Source organism: Exophiala spinifera, assembly GCF_000836115.1.
Source record: "Exophiala spinifera strain CBS 89968 unplaced genomic scaffold supercont1.8, whole genome shotgun sequence".
NCBI lineage: Eukaryota > Fungi > Ascomycota > Eurotiomycetes > Chaetothyriales > Herpotrichiellaceae > Exophiala > Exophiala spinifera.
In genome coordinates, this window is record NW_015622520.1 from 1,738,640 (window position 1) to 1,757,325 (window position 18,686).

An 18,686-nucleotide genomic window follows, 5' to 3' on the forward strand; every position below is an offset into this window, starting at 1 on the left:
CTTCTTCGGTAGTCTAAGCTTAAGATCAGATTTCTTGATATGGACCTATAGATCTCGTTTATAATGTCGAGGATTTGAGGCGAGACTTTCTGTAGCCCACTAGCCTCGACCTCACAATTTATGTACTCGAGGGACCTCACCGTTCCGGGTAGATTAAATTAATCGAAAGCCCAAAGCTACCTAGTAACTAGACTCAAGTTTTGTGTTTTGTTTGCTTTGGATACACCTACTAAAGTGGTCAAGGAAATCTTAGTTGGACTCAGGCCTTTCTGTTCCGAGCGATCCTGTATCAGGCGACTGCGGAAAACTTGGTCACTCTCAAGACTGAGGCTGCTTTCGTCGTGACAAGGACAGCTTGTATTCTGGAAGTCAAACCCAGGAGATTCCTGGTAGGGTCGCTTTACAGTCACACCCTGCATAGCTTCCCGAGAGCGCCTGGCTAGGGTGTATGGATTGAAGAAGAATCGTGGTCTTTCCAGTTGCATCTCGACTAGGCTACAGCATTACGGCCGTAGCAGGTGTCCGCACCAGATTTGGCATGGCACTGAATTAACGAGTGAACACCTTCTGGATCACAGGAATATATTGGTGGCTGCTCCCACCTAACAGTTCTTTCCCAAGCCCATGTAAGGTCCAGAATACAAAGATCCGGCAAGGCTACGATAGCATGCCACACCTGAAAATAGCCATCATTGGTGCTGGCCCTGCAGGTTGTCTGTTGGCTCCATACTTGATTCAGGGCAGCATCGAGGTTACCATCTTTGAAGCTGAAGATTCTCCGACAGCACGATCTCAAGGTGGCACTCTAGATCTCCATCCCAACACTGGCATATCCGCTATTGAGGAAGCTGGACTTGGTGTCGCACTTTCGAAGCTCCTCCGTTGCGGTGGATCCCGTCTCAAAGTCGTTGATCAAAGGCTTCAAACTTACTTCTACCTGCCGTCAGCGTTGCACAATGCCCCGGAAATCGACCGGGAGCAGTTACGCACCATGCTATTAGCTTCAATCCCCGACCAGGTCATCCGCTGGAGCCACAAGTTAAAAGAAATTCCGTCTCCGGGTGTCCTAACTTTTGACAACGGCCAGTCAGAGGCAGATTATAACCTGATCGTGGGTGCTGACGGAGCGTGGAGTCAGGTTCGGAGAGCCCTCAGCAATCAGCTTCCGGTGTATTCTGGCGTGTCAGGCTATGACTTAAACATACCAGACGCAGTGAATATTTCTCCGGCCTCTTCAGATTTGGTGGGCGGCGGAACAATCTTTGCATTTGCGAACGGCAAGTCTATCATCGGCCAGCAGCTCGGTAGTGGAAGCATTTCGGTCTCGGTGTGGAGCCGGCAGGGTGACGGCTGGATGACGGACCGCCGAGAACAGTCCCCCCTGCCAGCTGATATACTCGACGGTTACAATGACTGGGCTCCGGAATTGCAGACTTTGGTCGTGGACGCAATTGGACCAATTCGGATCTCTGCACTTTACATGTTGCCTCTCGGCTTCAGATGGGACCACAAGCCAGGCATCACGCTCGTCGGGGATGCGGCACATCTGTGTACACCTTTTGGAGGAGAAGGAGTCAACCTAGCCCTTCGAGACGCCCAGAAGCTGGGCAGAGCAATCATCGAAGCTTCTCGAGATAGGGATCTAGTTACCAACCTTGACAAAAGAGTGGCAGTGTATGAAGCTGATCTGTTCAAGACAGGCCACAAAGCCCAGGTGATGGCGTACGATATGATGAGAGCAATGTACTTCACTAACGGAGCCCCTCGTGCAGGAATTGAATCGTGGGTGATTGCTCGTGCAGTATACAACACACCGCAGATCCTGGTGGGTGTTCACCACCTCCTTCTAGCGGTCGGCGTGTACAGTCTATTTTTCTTCATCAAACTCTTTATCTGATGTAATTTTCAGTATGAAGGTGCTGTGACGGCGGGGTGAGGGAGATGTATTGTATGATAAAAGCGGCGCTGCTACGGTGAGAAATTAAACTAATTGCTTTCTGTCGCTAAGCGAGTCCTCGGGAGGAAGAAAAAAGTTGAAAAGAACAGATTCTCTGTACAACGTACAAGTTTGCTGCCCCTTCTGCGCCTACGATACGGATACCGATCAAAGACCTGTTCATACTGCCTGCGCATCCTGCAAGATATGTATGTACATATAACATGTAGGGACTCACAGAATGCTTATCAAGGCGCCCTAGCCGAGATGCGGGCAACCAATCTTCTCTTCCTCAACCTCTCCATCTCACTCTCTTGATTGTACCGGAATCACCTCATTTCTCCCATCTCTCCTGCCTTCTTCACATGTAACGTCTCTAGATCCAATTCAGTCAAGATCAACTGAGATTCCTACGAGTATCCAGTGCAGGTCGATCGTCAGGCATCACTTTTATGTCCACGTTCAGGCAGCACCATTCCCGGCCATGCATGATATTGATCCATTCCCCAGCTTTGTATCTCTCTCCCCTTCATATCCCTATAGACTCTTTCGTCCTTACTCCCTTCTGACCTGCCAGTAATTGATCTTTCACGACGACTGGAAACCATGCATCATACATCGTCCAATGACTCGGATGCTCACTTCGGTCCGGCCTATTCTGGGACATCGAGACACTTCGATTTCACTCTGTTGTTCGAGGACACCATTCTCACCATCGCGCCTGCTTCCATCTTCCTAGTAGCCGCGGGGACAAGGACTATATGGCTGAACACCAAGCCCAACAAGGTCTCGCCATCCTTCAGTCGCCTGATGAAATTGGTACGCTGCTGTCCTAACCACTCAACACGACGTGGGCAACTCACCTCTCCAGGTCTTGTTAACAGCTTTTGCCACGAATCAATTGACAGTCCTGTTGGCTCGAGCAACAAACCTAGACGTCGCCACAAGAGCTTCGATCGCAGCTGCAGCACTTGATTTTTCAGCCGCCTGTGTCCTCTTCGTACTGTCCCTGTATGAACACTCGAGGTCGATAACTCCTTCCACCATCATCGGGCTATATCTGCTGATCTCTCTTCCCTTTGATGCCGTTCGGCTAAGGACTTTCTTTCTTATTCGCAGCGATGCCGCTCACGGAATTGCCAACTTCATGTCGCTTTCATTAGCCATCAAATCACTGGTGCTTGTCACAGAGGCAGTCGAGAAGCGAAGCATACTCTTGGAGCCATATCGAGAGCTTCCCCCTGAGGCCACCAGCGGCATATATAATCGGTTCGTCTTCTGGTGGCTGAACCCATTGTTCAGGATAGGGTTTGGCAAAACTCTGCTACTTGATGACCTGTACGGTTTAGACGACACCCTCTCGTCTGCCAGTGTCCATGGCATATTTAGCCGAAGATGGGCTGACGTACATGAGCCGGGACGTCTTAGCCTGCTGCTCACCGTGGTCAGAAGCCTCAAATGGCAGCTCTTGGTATCGGCTCTTCCAAGGCTTTGCCTAAGTGCAGTCATGTTTGCACAACCTTTCTTGATTCAAGACACCATCAACTTCGTCAAAGACAGCCATACTCGAACGGCCTCTGTTGGGTGGGGCCTTGCTGGAGCATACTTTCTCGTCTACCTTGTCCAGGCGTTGTGCAAAGCAGCATACAATCATTTGCTCAATCGATGCATTGTCCAAGTACGTGGGGGGCTCATCTCTCTCCTGTACCAAAAAACTTTGGATCTGAGTATAACCGTTATCGATCCATCCGCATCACTGACCTTGATGTCATCCGATGTTGAAAGGATTGTTGGCCCTCTGCAATATCTGCACGACGCTTGGGGTGGCATTGTCGACCTTGCGCTGGGTATGTATCTGCTTTACCTAAATCTTGGGAGTGCCTGCTATGCCCCCGCAGTTGTGTATTTCGTTCTTGCCCTGGCTACCACCTGGATCACGAAAATCATCTCCTCCTTTCAAAGAAGGTGGCTTGCAGCGATCGAGGTTCGGGTTTCGTTCACCTCGGCACTACTCTCTTCGATTCGAAACATCAAACTTCTAGGCCTGTCAGATGTCATCAAATCCCGGACCCAGAGTCTACGTGAGAGAGAAATCAGCGAGTGCAAGCAATTCAGGCTCATCAACAACATTCAAATCGTCATCCAGAACGGCCCGTCCGTCTTTGCACCTTTCGCTACCTTTCTCTTATACTACCTCCGAGCACAAACGTCCGGACAACAATTGGATTTAGCAGTTGCCTTCAGCGTTCTCACAATCTTACGTCTTGTGCAAGGTCCTTTGTCATTACTCTACTTTGTGATACCGAAGTTGTCGTCCTCGCTCTCCTGTGTCGACAGAATCCAGCAATATTTGCTCTCACCCTCTCGCTACGACAATCGACTTTTTGCCGACAAAATAATCAAATCCACCAGTGGTCCCGACGACGCCTGTCCAGCTCCAGAGTCCATCGAGATGCGGTCACTCGGAGGTCATGCAGGTCACCAGTCTGACGAAGTGGTAGTACTGAAGAACTGTTCATTCGGCTGGAGAGAAAATACTGAACCTGTTGTGCATGATATTGATCTATCGCTCGCTCCGGGTACCATCACGATGATCGTCGGGCCAGTAGGATGCGGCAAAAGCACTTTGCTAAAGGGTATACTTGGAGAAACACCTACAATAGAAGGCTTTGTGCATCTTCAGAAACAATCTATCGCATTTGCCGACCAAACCTCCTGGATTCAAAACACCACAGTCAGGGATGCAATCCGGGGGCCTCATTCAAGCGATATTTCGCCCAAGGATGACTCCTGGTATCTTGAAGTCATCACCTGTTGTGGATTGCTTGAAGATATCAAGATGTTTGCCCATGGCGATAGTACCGTCATAGGCTCCAAGGGAATCTCCTTGAGTGGTGGCCAGAAACAGAGACTGGGAATTGCGCGAGCAATATATGCCAATGCGAGCTTGCTCCTCCTGGACGATGTATTTTCCAGTCTTGACAACCATACCGAGGACTGGGTATTCCGAAGATTGCTTGGCCCCTCAGGTCTGTTGCGGCGATTGGGGACCACAGTCATTCTGGCTACCCATGCTGTTCACCGCTTGCCTGGCGCAGACATGATCGTCTGCCTCGCTAGTAATGGTCGAGTATGCGAACAAGGTAGCTACAGAGCTCTGGCCAGCAGCAATGGCTATGTACGCAGTCTGGAAGCTCATATGAAATTGCAACCTGGAAAGATAGCTCCTCAGGAGTCGCAATCAACAATGGAAACAACGGACATACCGCCCATCGTCGACGCCAACACTCCTATGCCGGGTCAATCCGAAGACCCTGTTGATTCAACAAGGCGAGCCGGAGAGTGGCGCACCTACAAACACTACTTCGGTTCTTGTGGCTACATGTCGAGTTTCCTATCATGTACATGGGCCATGACCTATACATTGGCTATCAACACCCCAGGAATCCTTGTAAAGTATTTCACAGGCAACAGCAATGGTGAAACAACGCTCTTTATTTGGGTATTTGCCGCAACAACGCTCGTTGCAGCAGCGTCTCTTGTACTTGCTGCATACCAGATATTTCTCGACATGCAGCCGAGGTCAGCGAGCAATCTCCACTGGAATCTGCTCGTCACAGTTCTGAACGCACCTCTTGCTTTCTTCACACGGACTGATATGGGCTCTATCATCAATCGCTTCAGCCAGGACATGGCGCTTGTGGACAACGATCTGCCTTTTGCGTATGCTGATACTGTCATCTCACTGGCCGGTTGCCTTATGGGCCTGGGGATATTGGTCGCCTCGGGATCGGCCTATTTCGTTCCCGTGATACCGGCCTTACTCGCTGCTCTGTACACACTTCAGAAATATTACTTGAGAACGAGTCGGCAGATAAGACTCCTTGATCTCGAGGAAAAGGCTCCGCTATATACCTGGTTCGGCGAAACATCTTCCGGACTCGCAACTATACGTGCGTTTTCCTGGAGCGAGAAGTTCTCGGACCGAAACTTGGAGCTTCTCGATAGGAGCCAGCGTCCGTTTTATTTCATGTATTGCATTCAAAGATGGCTAGCTCTGGTTTTGGACATCATGGTTGCCGCTATGGTCACTATTCTGATGATGATCGTAGTGGCGAAAAGACACTCCATTCAACCTGGGCTTGTTGGGCTTGGTCTCCTGAGTACGGTCGACCTGGGCGAAAACCTCACCTATGTGGTCAAGGAATGGACGCATTTAGAAACGAGTCTCGGTGCCATTTCTCGCCTGAAGGAGTTTGCCAAAACCACACAACCCGAGCATCGAGCATGTGAGAACAACAATGTCGAGGCTCAATGGCCCTCGAAGGGAGGCATCACTCTCTCGAGGTTTGGAGCCAGCTACTCTGAAGATTCCGAGCTTGTCCTCAGGAATGTCGATTTGCAAATTCGACCAGGTGAGAAGGTGGGCGTTTGCGGCAGATCTGGAAGCGGTAAAAGCTCCCTGCTTTCCAGTCTTTTTCACCTGCTTGAGTTTCGAACGGGATACATCGAGATCGACGGCGTCGACATATCTACGGTGCCGAGGGAAACGCTGCGTTCAAGACTTAATGTCATTCCCCAAGAACCATGGTGGATAACTACAGAAAGTGTGAGGTTCAACATGGACCCGTGGACTGCAGCCACGTCTACCACGGCTCCTGGCGACAATGCTCACCAACAAACACTAGACGACGCAGCCTTCATCTCGGCCCTCCGACAATGTCAAATCTGGCACTTGATAGAATCTCAAGGAGGCCTGGATGCGATCATGACTCCCAATTTCCTGAGCCACGGCCAGAGACAGCTGTTCTGTCTCGCCAGAGCTCTGGTCAGACGCTGCAAAGTAGTGGTTCTGGACGAAATCAGCGCCCATGTGGATGTCGGGACCGACAAACTCATGCAGAGGCTCATCCACGAGCGGTTCCAGGAGTGCACCGTCGTTACCGTGGCACATCGTCTGAACACCATTGATACTTGTGATCGTGTGATTGTGCTAAGTCAAGGACAAGTAGTAGAAGTCGGCGAGCCTCAGCAACTCCTGAGATTGCAAAACAGCTGGTTTAAAGAGCTGTATGAGTCCTGAGCGTTTAGAGGGTGGGCTAGCGGATTTGTGGTGTACACGGCTTGTGTTGAGGAGCATTTAAAAACAAAAAATACAGAAAGCAGTTAATCATTTGTCGTGGCGTTTAAGCCTGTACATTGCCTAATCTCGGTCAAGTGTGGTAGCGATAGGATGATCCACGAGAGACATGGTCGCATTGACAGCCACAATAGGTTAGACAGCGAGTGCCGGGGTGATTGTGAGCGACCTGTTCCTTCAAGGTCATAGTCGCATTGACAACCAGGCTTAGCGGATAGAATTGCCAGAATGACGGTGACGGTGACGGTGACGCATGATGAGATGACAGCGCACACCGGCTGAATATGCATGGTACCTTTTTAATCCGAGAAAGCCAACTTCGGATGAGAGCGTATAAGCAAGGTCTACTGGAGACGCGTTCCGGTTCTTATCTCGACATGACCGCCGGCATGGAAATTGCACAGTCTGCTAGTGCTATGTGGTAGGCGAACTGAAACCCTGCATGCCCTGCTTTTGTCGAGTCTTACCGCACTCGAGTGGTGGTGGTGGTGGAGGTTGTGACGACCACGACGACCACGGCAGACGGGAGTATGGATGAAGAAGAGGCTAGGTTGGTACCTGGTCAGTACGGCCGAAACCTTGCATCGGCCGATCCTCCTTTCCTGGACTTTGGAGTCTTGACTGTAGGTGACGACACGCTAGTCTGGTGGGTGTCCTTGGGTCGCCAGGCCGCAATCCTCCCATCCTCGCCAGCGGTGAAGATGACTCCATTCTAATGTAAAACAGGTCAGCAAGAGGGCCTGGACGCAGAAAGAACGGTGTTGGTACAAACCGCCTCGTCTGGAAAAATGGAGCGGACAACCTCTCCCCCGTGGGCGTTGTCAAGCACGATTCTCTGATCGAGATCGATTGGGCTGCCACGCTGGAGTTTGACAAGGTCGACACGAGATTTACTAACAAGAGACCAAGTCAGTAGAACGTTCGTAAATGGTTGAGGTCATGGGTGGGGGGAAATACGAATACGAGACGTGGAGGAGGAGAAGGAGGAGGAGGAGGACGAAAACTCACCTGTGCGAACCGCAGGCGACCACGTAGTCTAGGCCCGTGGGAAAGACATCAATCACGTACTCGCACGGGATGGCGGAGCGCAGGTCGCCGAATTGGTCTGGAGCCGGCTCGGCCGAGTCTGTCCCGTCGTCCAGTGTCAGGGAATGGAGGGAGAGGTTCTGGTCGGAACTCAGGGCGTAGAGATCCGAAGGGCCCAGGAAGCCAGCTTTGTGTATGGGTCCGTGGCTGACGGCCTGTAGAAGGCTATCCTCCTCCTCGACGATGTTCGTGTCGAACAGACTGACCAGGCCATCGTCTCCGCCGGCCAGCAGCACGTTGTCTCTTGTAGGATGGAAATCGAGCGCGGTGATCTCGTCGTTCAGCTCGGTGTTTTGCCAACGCATGCGCATCTGTCTTCGATCCCTGCCAATGCCAGAAGAGAGATTCTTAGCCCTAGCCTTTTGGTCGTACCCACACATGGAGCAGGGCATGTGTGTGTGCTTTTTTCCTTTTCCTTTGCGAAGCGAAAATGGTAACCGCATTGAAAAAGAAAGTGTGGGGGGCGTGGTTTATGTTGTGTGTATGTGGGTGTGCATGCATACGCGCATGCATCAACGGGGAACCAAACCTACCACACTGAGACTACGGCGTCACTGCCTACCGCCACGTCGTTCCCTCTGCATGCTACCGCGTGAGCTGGTTTGCCTGAAATGGAAAAAGAACCACGGGCGTCAGTAAAAGCACAGACATAGACGCAGGGCAGAGCAGATTTTCATTTCATCAAAGTATGATGGTAATAGAGCGGCGGTCTCGAAAGTACTTTACCTGTTTTGAAATGCCCGGCCGTGGTGTGCGCGCGGGTGTCAACGAGGATGACATTGCCATCGCGTCCGGCGCACACGGCGATTCTTCCTGCGTCCGACGAGACCAGCGACGTGACACCTTGCGGCACGCCCGGCACCGCGGACACGGGAGAGGTGTCCAAGGCACCCCTGTCCCGCAAGATCAGTAGTTCGTCTGCTGAAGAGATGGCTGCCAGTGCTTGATCCACAAGAGGCGTGACGGCGAAAATGTAGACATCCTTTTGTGCGGATGGCGCGCGGCTCGCGAGCCCCTGATAGACTTGCATCGTGGCCGACGGCACCGGGACAGAATGAGAAGCCTGGTCTTCGTCTGCCGACCGTACAGTGTGTAGGCAAGGAGTGTCAATCTTCCTGTGGGGGTGTCTAACTGCACGGGCTCGAGTCGATGTTGGTTGGAAAATCTTTTGGACATTGGTTGATGATGCCACGTTTGGCCTAGTGCGGTCCAGTAGCGAACCGCCCACGACGGTTTGGCCGATCCATACTATAGTACGAGTAGGCTCTGCTTTTACTAATTGTCAATTGATAGTACCGCATGCAGTTTTCTCTATTCGGTCTATCAAAAGGAAGTAGGTATCCAATGTTACATAGTTAGAGTACGGTCGCATTCAATTTGGTTCATCGAGGCAAGATTCAACCATCACTGTATTGTCAAGCGTGCTTCAACAAAAAAACCAGATCATCAAATAGCAATCGTCAACCTGGAATCCTTCAAATAGAACGGATGGGGCATATGGCCTTTCGAAGCCACCCATGGCTGCATATGCGTCAGGCTTGAAGCAAGTGTAGTTTTTAACATGATCAGCAAAAAATAGAAAAGGGAGAAATCAGCGATCAGACGCCGGACAGTCCGGACGTTCAAACGAGGATACCACCTCGAAACTTGCTCGAAGTCTTTCTGTAATTGGCAGTTTTCGGCCGGCAAATTCCCACTGATGGAAGGACAGAACAATGTCCTAAAGTATGTGAGTCCCTTATCCGATCCAGGAGGCACTGTTTTGCCGGTTCCACCAAGTTGGATCAAGCCATTTCGGGTAACGTGTCCAACAACAGATGAGATTTGACGAGGGCGTCAAACGCCACTCGTTAACCATCGTATTCGGGCGACATGAGGTAGATATCTCGCCATTTCCAGTTCGATGCATTACCTTGGAGCTGTGAGGATGGTTGAGATGGGCCGGCTCGCCGATCTCACCGTTGCAAATCCAACGGACCAGCCGATGGAAAGGTTCATTCTGTTTGAAGTGTGGACTGTATAACACGACGACTACAAGGGATCAGGTGCATCCTTCATTGACCCTCAAGCATACCAGGCCACACCATGAAGGTACGCTCATGGCTACCATCCTGTCGGTGCGGGTTGAGGCGGTCAAAGTGCCTATCTCTCCCCTTTGGTGGTAGCCGCGCGAACTGGATGGAAATGCAGACGCTTCGGTGTGTGTCCAGTCCGACTTCTTTCCGCTCAGTTGGATGTTTCAATGTCGACGTGGACATTGACAAGGTTGGCCTGGGAATCATCCAGGCTAGATGGTGCCACAAGAGCAGACTCTGAAGCCTGATTCGCGCCAACTATCCCAATAAGCGAGGCAGGTGTTCGGGTAACCAAGCAGTGCATTGGCGAACCACGAGAGGTCATGATTCGGATAGTGAGGACTCGAATCATGTTGTCTGGCAATTCGGAGGCAGAGCGGCAGCTTCGTAAAAGAATGGGAAGCAGTCATTGCTCATGAAGTCCATGTTGATCGCAGTAGGGAAGTGTCTGTAAGGAACAGTGTCGACGGCATAGTTGACTGCATGGCACTAGTCGGTCTGAATCCAAAGGTGAACTGCCACGCAGCAGGTGGCCAAAGGACCCTCTGAAAGAGGTTGATAACTCTAGGCGTGATTCCAGATTATTGACGAGGATGACGAGGCCGCTGGATGCAGATCGATTGTTTCATTGGGCCTGAGGTATTTGAGAGCAGCCAGTGGGCGTATCAGAATAGCTAGGAAACAGAGTCCTCGCGATGCAGGTGGCCTGCAGTACACGGCGCAAGAGGCAACGGAAGCGCCTAAGGCCGGGCGGGACTTACTTGTATTGTACAGTTGAAAATCGCCGGGGAGCTAATCGTGAGGGGTTCCCTGCAGCCCAGGGCGATGGAACGCCCCCTAAGTCTGCGCCTAGACAGCTTGAAGAAGAGACTTGGATGCACTTGCTCCTTTAGGCTGTTTAAGGGAACCCCCTAAAGTTTCACCCTCGCCTATTCCCGGCACTTTTTCCAATCCCCAGGCGCATCGTCCGTTTTCTTGCCACACCATCCAATCCGATCTGCTTCTTTGTTCCAAGGCAGTGGTTCGACTGGTCTTCTGCAATCACAATCACCCTGGCAAGGGACACGCGCATGCTAAGCGAGTGTGACGGGATGGTACCTGGAGGTTGGGCAGATCAACGACCTCGAAACACCCTTCGATTGCGCGATGCTGCCCGCCCACAATGTCTCTCCCATTTCCTCCTTGTCGAGCGACGACCTGGTCCCTTCGTATCACCCCACAGCAAATGAACAATTGAAAGTGGATAGCGAGAAGAGGACGATCTTGAGTTGCACCCTCGTCGCCGCAATCCGGCGGTGAGGTCTATGCGGACAGTCCCTCTAAGGTGTCTTGACACGAATATTAATTAGCAAGACTACCACCTATCGTATAATCTATCGAAGTCCAACTATTCACTTCTCTCCGTAACGAGCTTTGGCCTACAAAAATATCCTACATGGGCGGTGCCGCCTTGTATCGGGCTGTCGCTCTGTGGACCTTGCTCCTGCACTCTGCTCGGTCAGCTGTTTGAAACAGACTGTTTCTGGCACATTGTCTTGCACGACACCAGTTTCTCTAAGCTAGGACCAACACCATCATACAGTCCTGACTCGAACCATAACCCACAGTTAGGGTAACATTGAGTTTTCCCATACCCCGATTCCAAGAGCTTCAAGTCCCAACATCTCGGGTCACGGCTCTAGTGGGAGGGTGTCTCTACATGAGCAGATCTACCAAGATCGTCTACGTCCTCCAGCAAGTTGGGTTCTATATCAACTCCACCCAACTATTTTGACTTATCCACAAGTCCCAGTTTCAACGTCGATAGACTGTGCACCGCTAGGACTATACAGGAGAACTATTGCGTACTCCATTAGCTCCATCCAGGATCCACTATCGGTATCACTCCGCTGGCCACTACGCCGAACATAAACTGCCGCAAATGCCAATCGATCCCTGGTGTGAATTTACGGATCCTTTCACTGCTTCCGCCCGGTCTACTAGGACTTCCACCCTGCCCGCTCAAAGCGAGTCATTACATGTACGACACTTATTGGCGAACACTGCGGCAAGCGTCTTCCGACAAGATTCGCTTTCTGCCCAGCTTTTCGGCAGCTAACGTCCGCTTGATCTAAACCAACCACCGATTCGCCCTCTCGGACCATCGGCAGGAGGTTCAACTCGACACCTCCAGGGCCGTCCTTTGCCGGCCTGTGGCCCATTCGTGGCACAGTAAAGAGCTTCACCGGAAAGGATTGCCAACTGCTTATCTCATTGCTCCAAGGGTCGGCCCACCCAGTGTGAAAGAATGGCGGGATTCTTGGCCAACATGCCTGGCAGGCAGACTGTCCAGGAGTATGGGAGACTCTATGGCACTTTCAGAAGGTGAGCAATGACTACCCCTATGGTGAGGTATGTGGGTGCTAATGTGCGTCCCAGAGGTCAGTATATGCTTCCTCATGACCGCATGGAAGCCGACAGGCTCGATCACATGGAGGAGGTGATTTCGTTATGCAGGCCCCCGAGCGAAGCGAGGTTCACCTCTGTCAACCTTGAGCCCCTTAGGAGGGCCGTGCAGCCGCTCGAGGAGAGGGTGCGCATCCTTGACCTAGGCTGCGGCTCGGGTGTATGGATGAACAAAATGGCGAGACACCTTCCTAATGCTGAAATCGTCGGTCTCGACATTCATTACCAGGCCGCCGACTTTGTACCGCCCAACGTTTCAATAAGAGCGCCGTGGGACTACGAAGCTCCATGGGCATTGGGAGAAGAATCATGGGACATGATCCATCTCCAGATGGGCCTGGGTAGCGTAGCGGATTGGATGGGCCTGTATCAGAAGATCATCCGCCATCTTGTTCCGGGTACGGGCATCTTCGAGCAGGTCGAGATCGACTTTGAACCTCGATGTGATGACGGCTCCCTTGCGCCAGACACAAGACTGGTGGATTGGTGGCACCGATATCTCAAAGGATCCTATGATATCATAGGGCGAAGAATCACATACGACCCTAACATTGGGGAGATGCTCAAAGCGGTCGGGTTCAGACAAGAAGATATCAAGCACGAGATGTACCGCATCCCTCTGAGTCCGACAGCCAAGGGGAACCGACAAGCAGGCTTGCTTTGGCAAGTCGCCATGTCGTCTGGAGATGACAGCAGCCTCACATGCGGCATGGAAGCTATGAGCCTCCGGCCGTTGTGTAGTCTGAACGGTTGGCCTGCAGAGCATGTGAGACGACTGTGTCAGGAAGCCAGTCAAGACGCGGCGCACCCTGCCGTAAATGCTTACAATAATCTGCACATTTGGACCGCACGAGCTCCTCCAAAGAAGTGAGTCCGTGGCCATCCGGTGGGACCGCATCACCAACACCGGTGCTTGAATTTCGGGGGAAGTCTGACTTATGGACTCCGTTCCCGGGCAAAGTCACCATCATCTATAGCCGGTGTGGCATACGGCACGAGGGCAATATCGAGCTCGCGTCGCAGGGCGTTGAACATCAAAAGGGGATACTTGCCATCTTCTGACTACGGTTTGTTTGGGAACCCCTCTCCCATATCTTTCACATGTCCCGAAAAGTTATCCATTCCAGAATCCAACTCCCAACGGAGGTAGTCGAGAGATATATTACCCCAGGACACGCTGAACGTTAATGACGATGAAGGCCACGATGACCATGATGAAATGTAGGATTTTCTTTTGGCATTTAGAGACTCTAGTTAGTGCCGGGCCCGAGTATACACTCTCTTTTCTGCAGCGCCCACTCGACCCTTTCTTTTTGTTGTCTTCCTAATAAATCGAGCCGATTGTGACATACGCATTTCATTTCGCTTTCAATCTCAACCTCAACCCAAGGAACTGGTCCAGTTGCTTTGCTTCACTTCATGGCTCGTGCGTGAATCTGTGTCAGCGGAAGAGTTGTCATATCGATTGCCTGACGCACCCCTTCGTGAAAACGAGACGTTCACCCTCGCACCCACACCTCATCATGCGAAGGCCGCGGCAAGCCATTTCCATAACCACCACGACCTGCACCCACGCCGCTACCAACGCAAACGCCCAATCACATTCGCATTTCGCACTTATGCAAACGTGCTCGGTCGGTTGGGGACAAACAGCTTCTTGGAGCCGGTGCTGCGGTGAGGAAGAGGGAATTTGAGGTTCTTGGAGATCAGCTGCTTGATGTATGGTCGCTTGACGTCGTTGGGGTTGGCGACTTCGACGACCTTGAGGATCTGTTTATTTTCCAACATCGTCAGTGATTAGTTACATCGACAAAATTTAACAAGTTGATTGTAATCTTCTCTCGCTGCTGGAATTTTCCTCGATAGCCCTTTACCCTCCATCGCATATTCGCAGGTAAGGGGGGCCTGAGGAAGGGGGAAAACGTACGTGAATGGACCTGAAACGGGCACGATGTCTGGCGGCCATATCCTGGTACAGAGCCTCCACGGCATCGGTGCGGCTCATCTCACGGTACTCCTTGTACATGTTGTGGGTGCCGGAGCGCGAATCGTAACGGATCCAGATACCAAAGTTCTTGACCTTGAGAGGGCGCTTCTCGTGGATGACGTTCAGAGACACAATCTCGCCGTTGGACTTCTTGACCTTTCGCAGCTTCATGAGGAAGTACCAGAAGCGGGACTTGGCGACCACGGTGTTGGGTGCGAAGATACGCATGCGGTACAGCTTGGGGGTCGGGTTGGCGTCCGTGGGCAAGTGGCGCCCGATGACCTGGTATTCTTGAAGACGACCTGCGGACGAGAGATTTGTCAGTCATTTCTGGACGTGGTTTGTCAAATTCAACGTCGTGGAATTTGCGAGTCGAGGAAGAAATCGACTTGTGTGCCGATGAGATTTCTGGTCTTTAGTCCCATCGGACAACAGTGACATAACACGACCAACTTATGCGATCCTCCTCTTCATGATCGGCCGAGTACACCAGGTAGTGGAATTCTTCCTCATCCCTAATGTGCTGGCGGCTGTCGCTGTTGTCGTTGCCGTTGGGTCGCCGTTCTCGCAAAGGAATGTTTCGCTTGGGGTCGTGGGAGTGACTCGTGCATGTAGAAATGAAGGCTGACTTACCCATCTGTACCATGTTAGTATTCGGACGGACTCGGCGATATGTCCAACATACCTTGACTGTTTCTGACCGGCCTCAAGAGTTGTCGTTGTCGATTTTCGATGTGGAATTGCTGCGATAATCAAAATCTTGCCCTGGACGATGAAACTCCAATTGATGCCAAGGCTGAGATTTGTGCGCAGCCAGGTGGCTTGGCGAAAATTGGTGCCGCCGGCCACTGATTGGCTGGCCGGATTCTACATTCTCATTTGCCTGTGAGCCCAACGACAACAACCACTTGAATGTTGTCGACAGCGAACGCTGCTTCTCAGTCAGTTTGACATCGGTGATCTTCGAGATGGGGAGCATCTTTGCAGACTTCCACGAAGCCCAAAGGGTAGGAGATGGAAGGATGTTGGCTGCGTGCTTGGCCCCCATCGACACCGATCATGACCCGCGACGGTTACAATCATTCGCACAACTGTCGAACTACCAGACCGTCTCTGCAGATGTGCGTTATCATCTGGTACAAGATCGCAACGCTGTCAAACTCCCCAAACCAGAAGCCAACGCTTGGGTTGAAATATTCGTCGCACTATGGAAGACCGTCAAGGAGCTCGTCACCATCCAGGCCAGCGGCACCGGAGACTGGACCAAGGTTTTCGATTCCTACAAGAAAATGTGCAACCACCTCGTACGGGGCTATACTAACTTCGGCTTTCAGTCCTGGACCATCCCATGTCTGTACGTTGCTGGCAAATACTTGCGGATGATCGCCTTGAAAGCCGACAGCCAGGACAAGCCCAAGGACTCTGCGGATGCCTTCAGCAATGGCCTTTCGGACGACATCATGAGTGACACTGACAAGAACAAGACCCTCGAGCAGGCAGCTTGGACCATCAATCGCATGTTCACTGTCTGCCTCAGCGACCGAGCCGAACTTGCCGAGTCGCGCAAATGGGGTATCTACAGCACGACAAACCTCCTCTTCAAGACATACTTCAAGCTCAACTCCATCTCCTTGACACGTAATGTTATCCGAGCCCTCGAAGCAGCACAGTCAGACTTGCCTCCGCTTGAGCTGTTCCCCAAATCCCACCGCTGCACCTTCAAGTACTATCGCGGCGTCATCGACTTTTTACAAGAGAACTACACAGAGGCTGAAGCTAATCTCACCGAAGCGCTCACACTATGCCACAAGGACTCCCTTCGCAATCGTGAACAGATCTTAACCTATCTCATCCCAGCACACGTCATAACAAGCCACCAATTACCGACCGCCGAACTTTTAGCACCACACCCCAAACTGTCTTCCTTGTTTGCGCCATTGTTCAGTGCTATTCGGAAAGGAAGCTTGTCGCAGTTCGATGACGCCTTATCTACCGCCGAGCCCGAGCTGGTCAAGCGTCGAATATATCTGACCCTCGAGCGCACGCGAGACATTTGCCTGCGCAACCTGTTCCGCAAAGTCTTCTTGGCCGCAGGTTACGAAGAGCCCAAGGACGGCGCTACTCCAGCAGAAGGGGCAGCCCAAATCCGTCGAACGAGAATCCGAGTCGAAGAGTTCGAAGCCGGCATGCGCGTTGGCTACAAGGGCGCTACGGATGTGATGATCGACCGTGACGAGGTGGAGTGTTTTCTTGCAAACATGATCTACAAGGTATGTCTCGGCAGTTTTTTGCTTTAAATTCTCCCTGTGTCTTCTTGCCGGTTTGTCATTTTAGCCGTTTTGTTACAGTACTTGAGTGCTGCCTGCCACTCCCGTGTCGATCCTATCTTCGTGACACACGGGTGCCTAGCTAGGTAGGCTAGGTGGGAAATGTGATGCTTGGCGCGCGGGTCTGCACAGCTATCAATATTCTGACCCTCCCACCACAAACACCATCATCCTCCATATCACATCTGTGTATTTGGCAACAGAAGGCAATCAGAAGATGAAACAGGCTGACATGAAATCTGTTCAACTCACTTGCAGAACTTGATGAAAGGCTACATCGCCAGAGACAGAGGCATCGTTGTTCTCAGCAAGGCCGGCGCATTCCCCGGCACAGGGGTCTGAAAGTGGTGCTACGATGCACATGTCAATTGCAACTAGACGACACAATACGGAGGAGAATCCCAGAACCAGGCTCAATGTAACCACGACTTTTTCTTGGTGAAGGTCGAACAAACCGACGTGCGAACCGGGAAAAGCGCCACCGTCTTCCTGGTCCTTGACTTGCTCATTGCCCAAAACCCTCCCGGGAAGTCAGCGGGTGGCAGTAATGCATGTGCGCCTGTATAGAACCATGTGCTTCTCTCCAGAGTCTCGGCTACGACAAGTGCAAAGCATAATCCAACGGCATCCTGGCTCCGTGCACCGGCGGTTACAGAGTCAGAGACAGTCGCCAATGCCCTATCGCCAGAATACCCCGGTCGAGAAACGATTGGGCAGGAGTCACTCTCAGAAAGCTACGCCAGTGTCCATCCCCCGGGGAACTCAAAAGCATCATTTTTTAGCCCGGATTTTGCACCATGCAAGCGGACCAGGAACTTGTCTTGGTCCGGTTTGCTGTGTCCGTGATCACTGATACCCGACGGATCGCTACTCAATCTACCCTACCTAAACGCTACCTAGCCAGGTCGTACAATATTCTTTTCGGCCCCGGAACCCCCAATTGGGCATGTTTCAGCGCCTGCCTCCAGGAAACTCATCCGCCCTTTTCTGACCGACCCCTTCCTTGACCGGATCAACCATGGAATTCAATACACAAGCATGACGCTCGCGGTCTCGTCGCACCTACTTTCACATTTCAAGAGATGCTAAGCGAGCGAAAGCTTTCTTACGTCCGAGTCCATCCGACTCTTTTTTCCTTGTGACTCACATGCCTGGTAGCGCAGAGGTAACAGGGTCCGAGCTCAGGTTGTACGCCAGGCATCATTGCTTGAGTCGTGCAACGCTCAATGAGACCATCAGAATCGGCCAAACATACATACATTACAACCGCCCTCGGATCTATACCTTGCTGATCCCATCAAAAAGGCAACCTTTCTGCCTCGCCTTGATGGACAGATCAGAAAAAGGCAGCTGGTCGCCTTGCGCAGCGAGGGAACTACCCAGACTAGATGGGAAAAAGGATCTTTCGTAGATTAGCGTCCCAGGACACGGCATTCTGCATTCCATAGCGGCCATGAGCTTCTCCTTCTCACAAAAGTGAAAGAGAGAAAGAAAACCATAGCTTGTACGCATAATCGACGATGACTCAGTCATTCTTCCCTACCTAAATGAAAGTGATATCAGCATTGTAGACAGGTGAAGACCCAAGTCAAAGAATCGCCACTGAACATTCCCCTGTAGACATTTTCCCAAGTAGCCGTTTCGGTCCTCCGCAGGTATCGGAGGGACGAGCCACATGTCTAGTGATACA

At 51.7% G+C, this 18,686-nt stretch overlaps 6 protein-coding genes across 6 annotated transcripts; 4 read left to right on the forward strand and 2 right to left on the reverse strand.

Moving 5' to 3' along the window:
• Positions 1-667: 667 nt before the first annotated feature.
• Positions 668-1,897, forward strand: PV08_10656 (uncharacterized protein; the record flags this gene model as incomplete). The annotated part of the gene is made up of 1 exon (XM_016384970.1): positions 668-1,897. One exon carries the CDS (start codon positions 668-670, stop codon positions 1,895-1,897), a length of 1,230 nt encoding a protein of 409 aa, XP_016231572.1.
• Positions 1,898-2,542: 645 nt separating this feature from the next.
• On the forward strand, positions 2,543-7,019 carry PV08_10657 (uncharacterized protein; the record flags this gene model as incomplete). The annotated part of the gene is made up of 2 exons (XM_016384971.1): positions 2,543-2,755; positions 2,808-7,019. The coding sequence occupies 2 exons, from the start codon at positions 2,543-2,545 to the stop codon at positions 7,017-7,019; spliced, it is 4,425 nt and encodes a 1,474-aa protein (XP_016231573.1).
• Positions 7,020-7,638: 619 nt separating this feature from the next.
• On the reverse strand, positions 7,639-9,192 carry PV08_10658 (uncharacterized protein; the record flags this gene model as incomplete). Its single annotated transcript, XM_016384972.1, has 5 exons — positions 7,639-7,788; positions 7,849-7,969; positions 8,085-8,486; positions 8,696-8,768; positions 8,889-9,192. 5 exons carry the CDS (start codon positions 9,190-9,192, stop codon positions 7,639-7,641), a joined length of 1,050 nt encoding a protein of 349 aa, XP_016231574.1.
• Positions 9,193-12,545: 3,353 nt separating this feature from the next.
• On the forward strand, positions 12,546-13,553 carry PV08_10659 (uncharacterized protein; the record flags this gene model as incomplete). Its single annotated transcript, XM_016384973.1, has 2 exons — positions 12,546-12,601; positions 12,656-13,553. The coding sequence occupies 2 exons, from the start codon at positions 12,546-12,548 to the stop codon at positions 13,551-13,553; spliced, it is 954 nt and encodes a 317-aa protein (XP_016231575.1).
• A 746-nt stretch (positions 13,554-14,299) lies between these two features.
• Positions 14,300-15,315, reverse strand: PV08_10660 (uncharacterized protein; the record flags this gene model as incomplete). The annotated part of the gene is made up of 3 exons (XM_016384974.1): positions 14,300-14,452; positions 14,610-14,971; positions 15,123-15,315. 3 exons carry the CDS (start codon positions 15,313-15,315, stop codon positions 14,300-14,302), a joined length of 708 nt encoding a protein of 235 aa, XP_016231576.1.
• Positions 15,316-15,637: 322 nt separating this feature from the next.
• PV08_10661 (uncharacterized protein) lies at positions 15,638-17,338 on the forward strand (the record flags this gene model as incomplete). The annotated part of the gene is made up of 2 exons (XM_016384975.1): positions 15,638-16,939; positions 17,255-17,338. The coding sequence occupies 2 exons, from the start codon at positions 15,638-15,640 to the stop codon at positions 17,336-17,338; spliced, it is 1,386 nt and encodes a 461-aa protein (XP_016231577.1).
• Between the last annotated feature and the right edge of the window lie 1,348 nt (positions 17,339-18,686).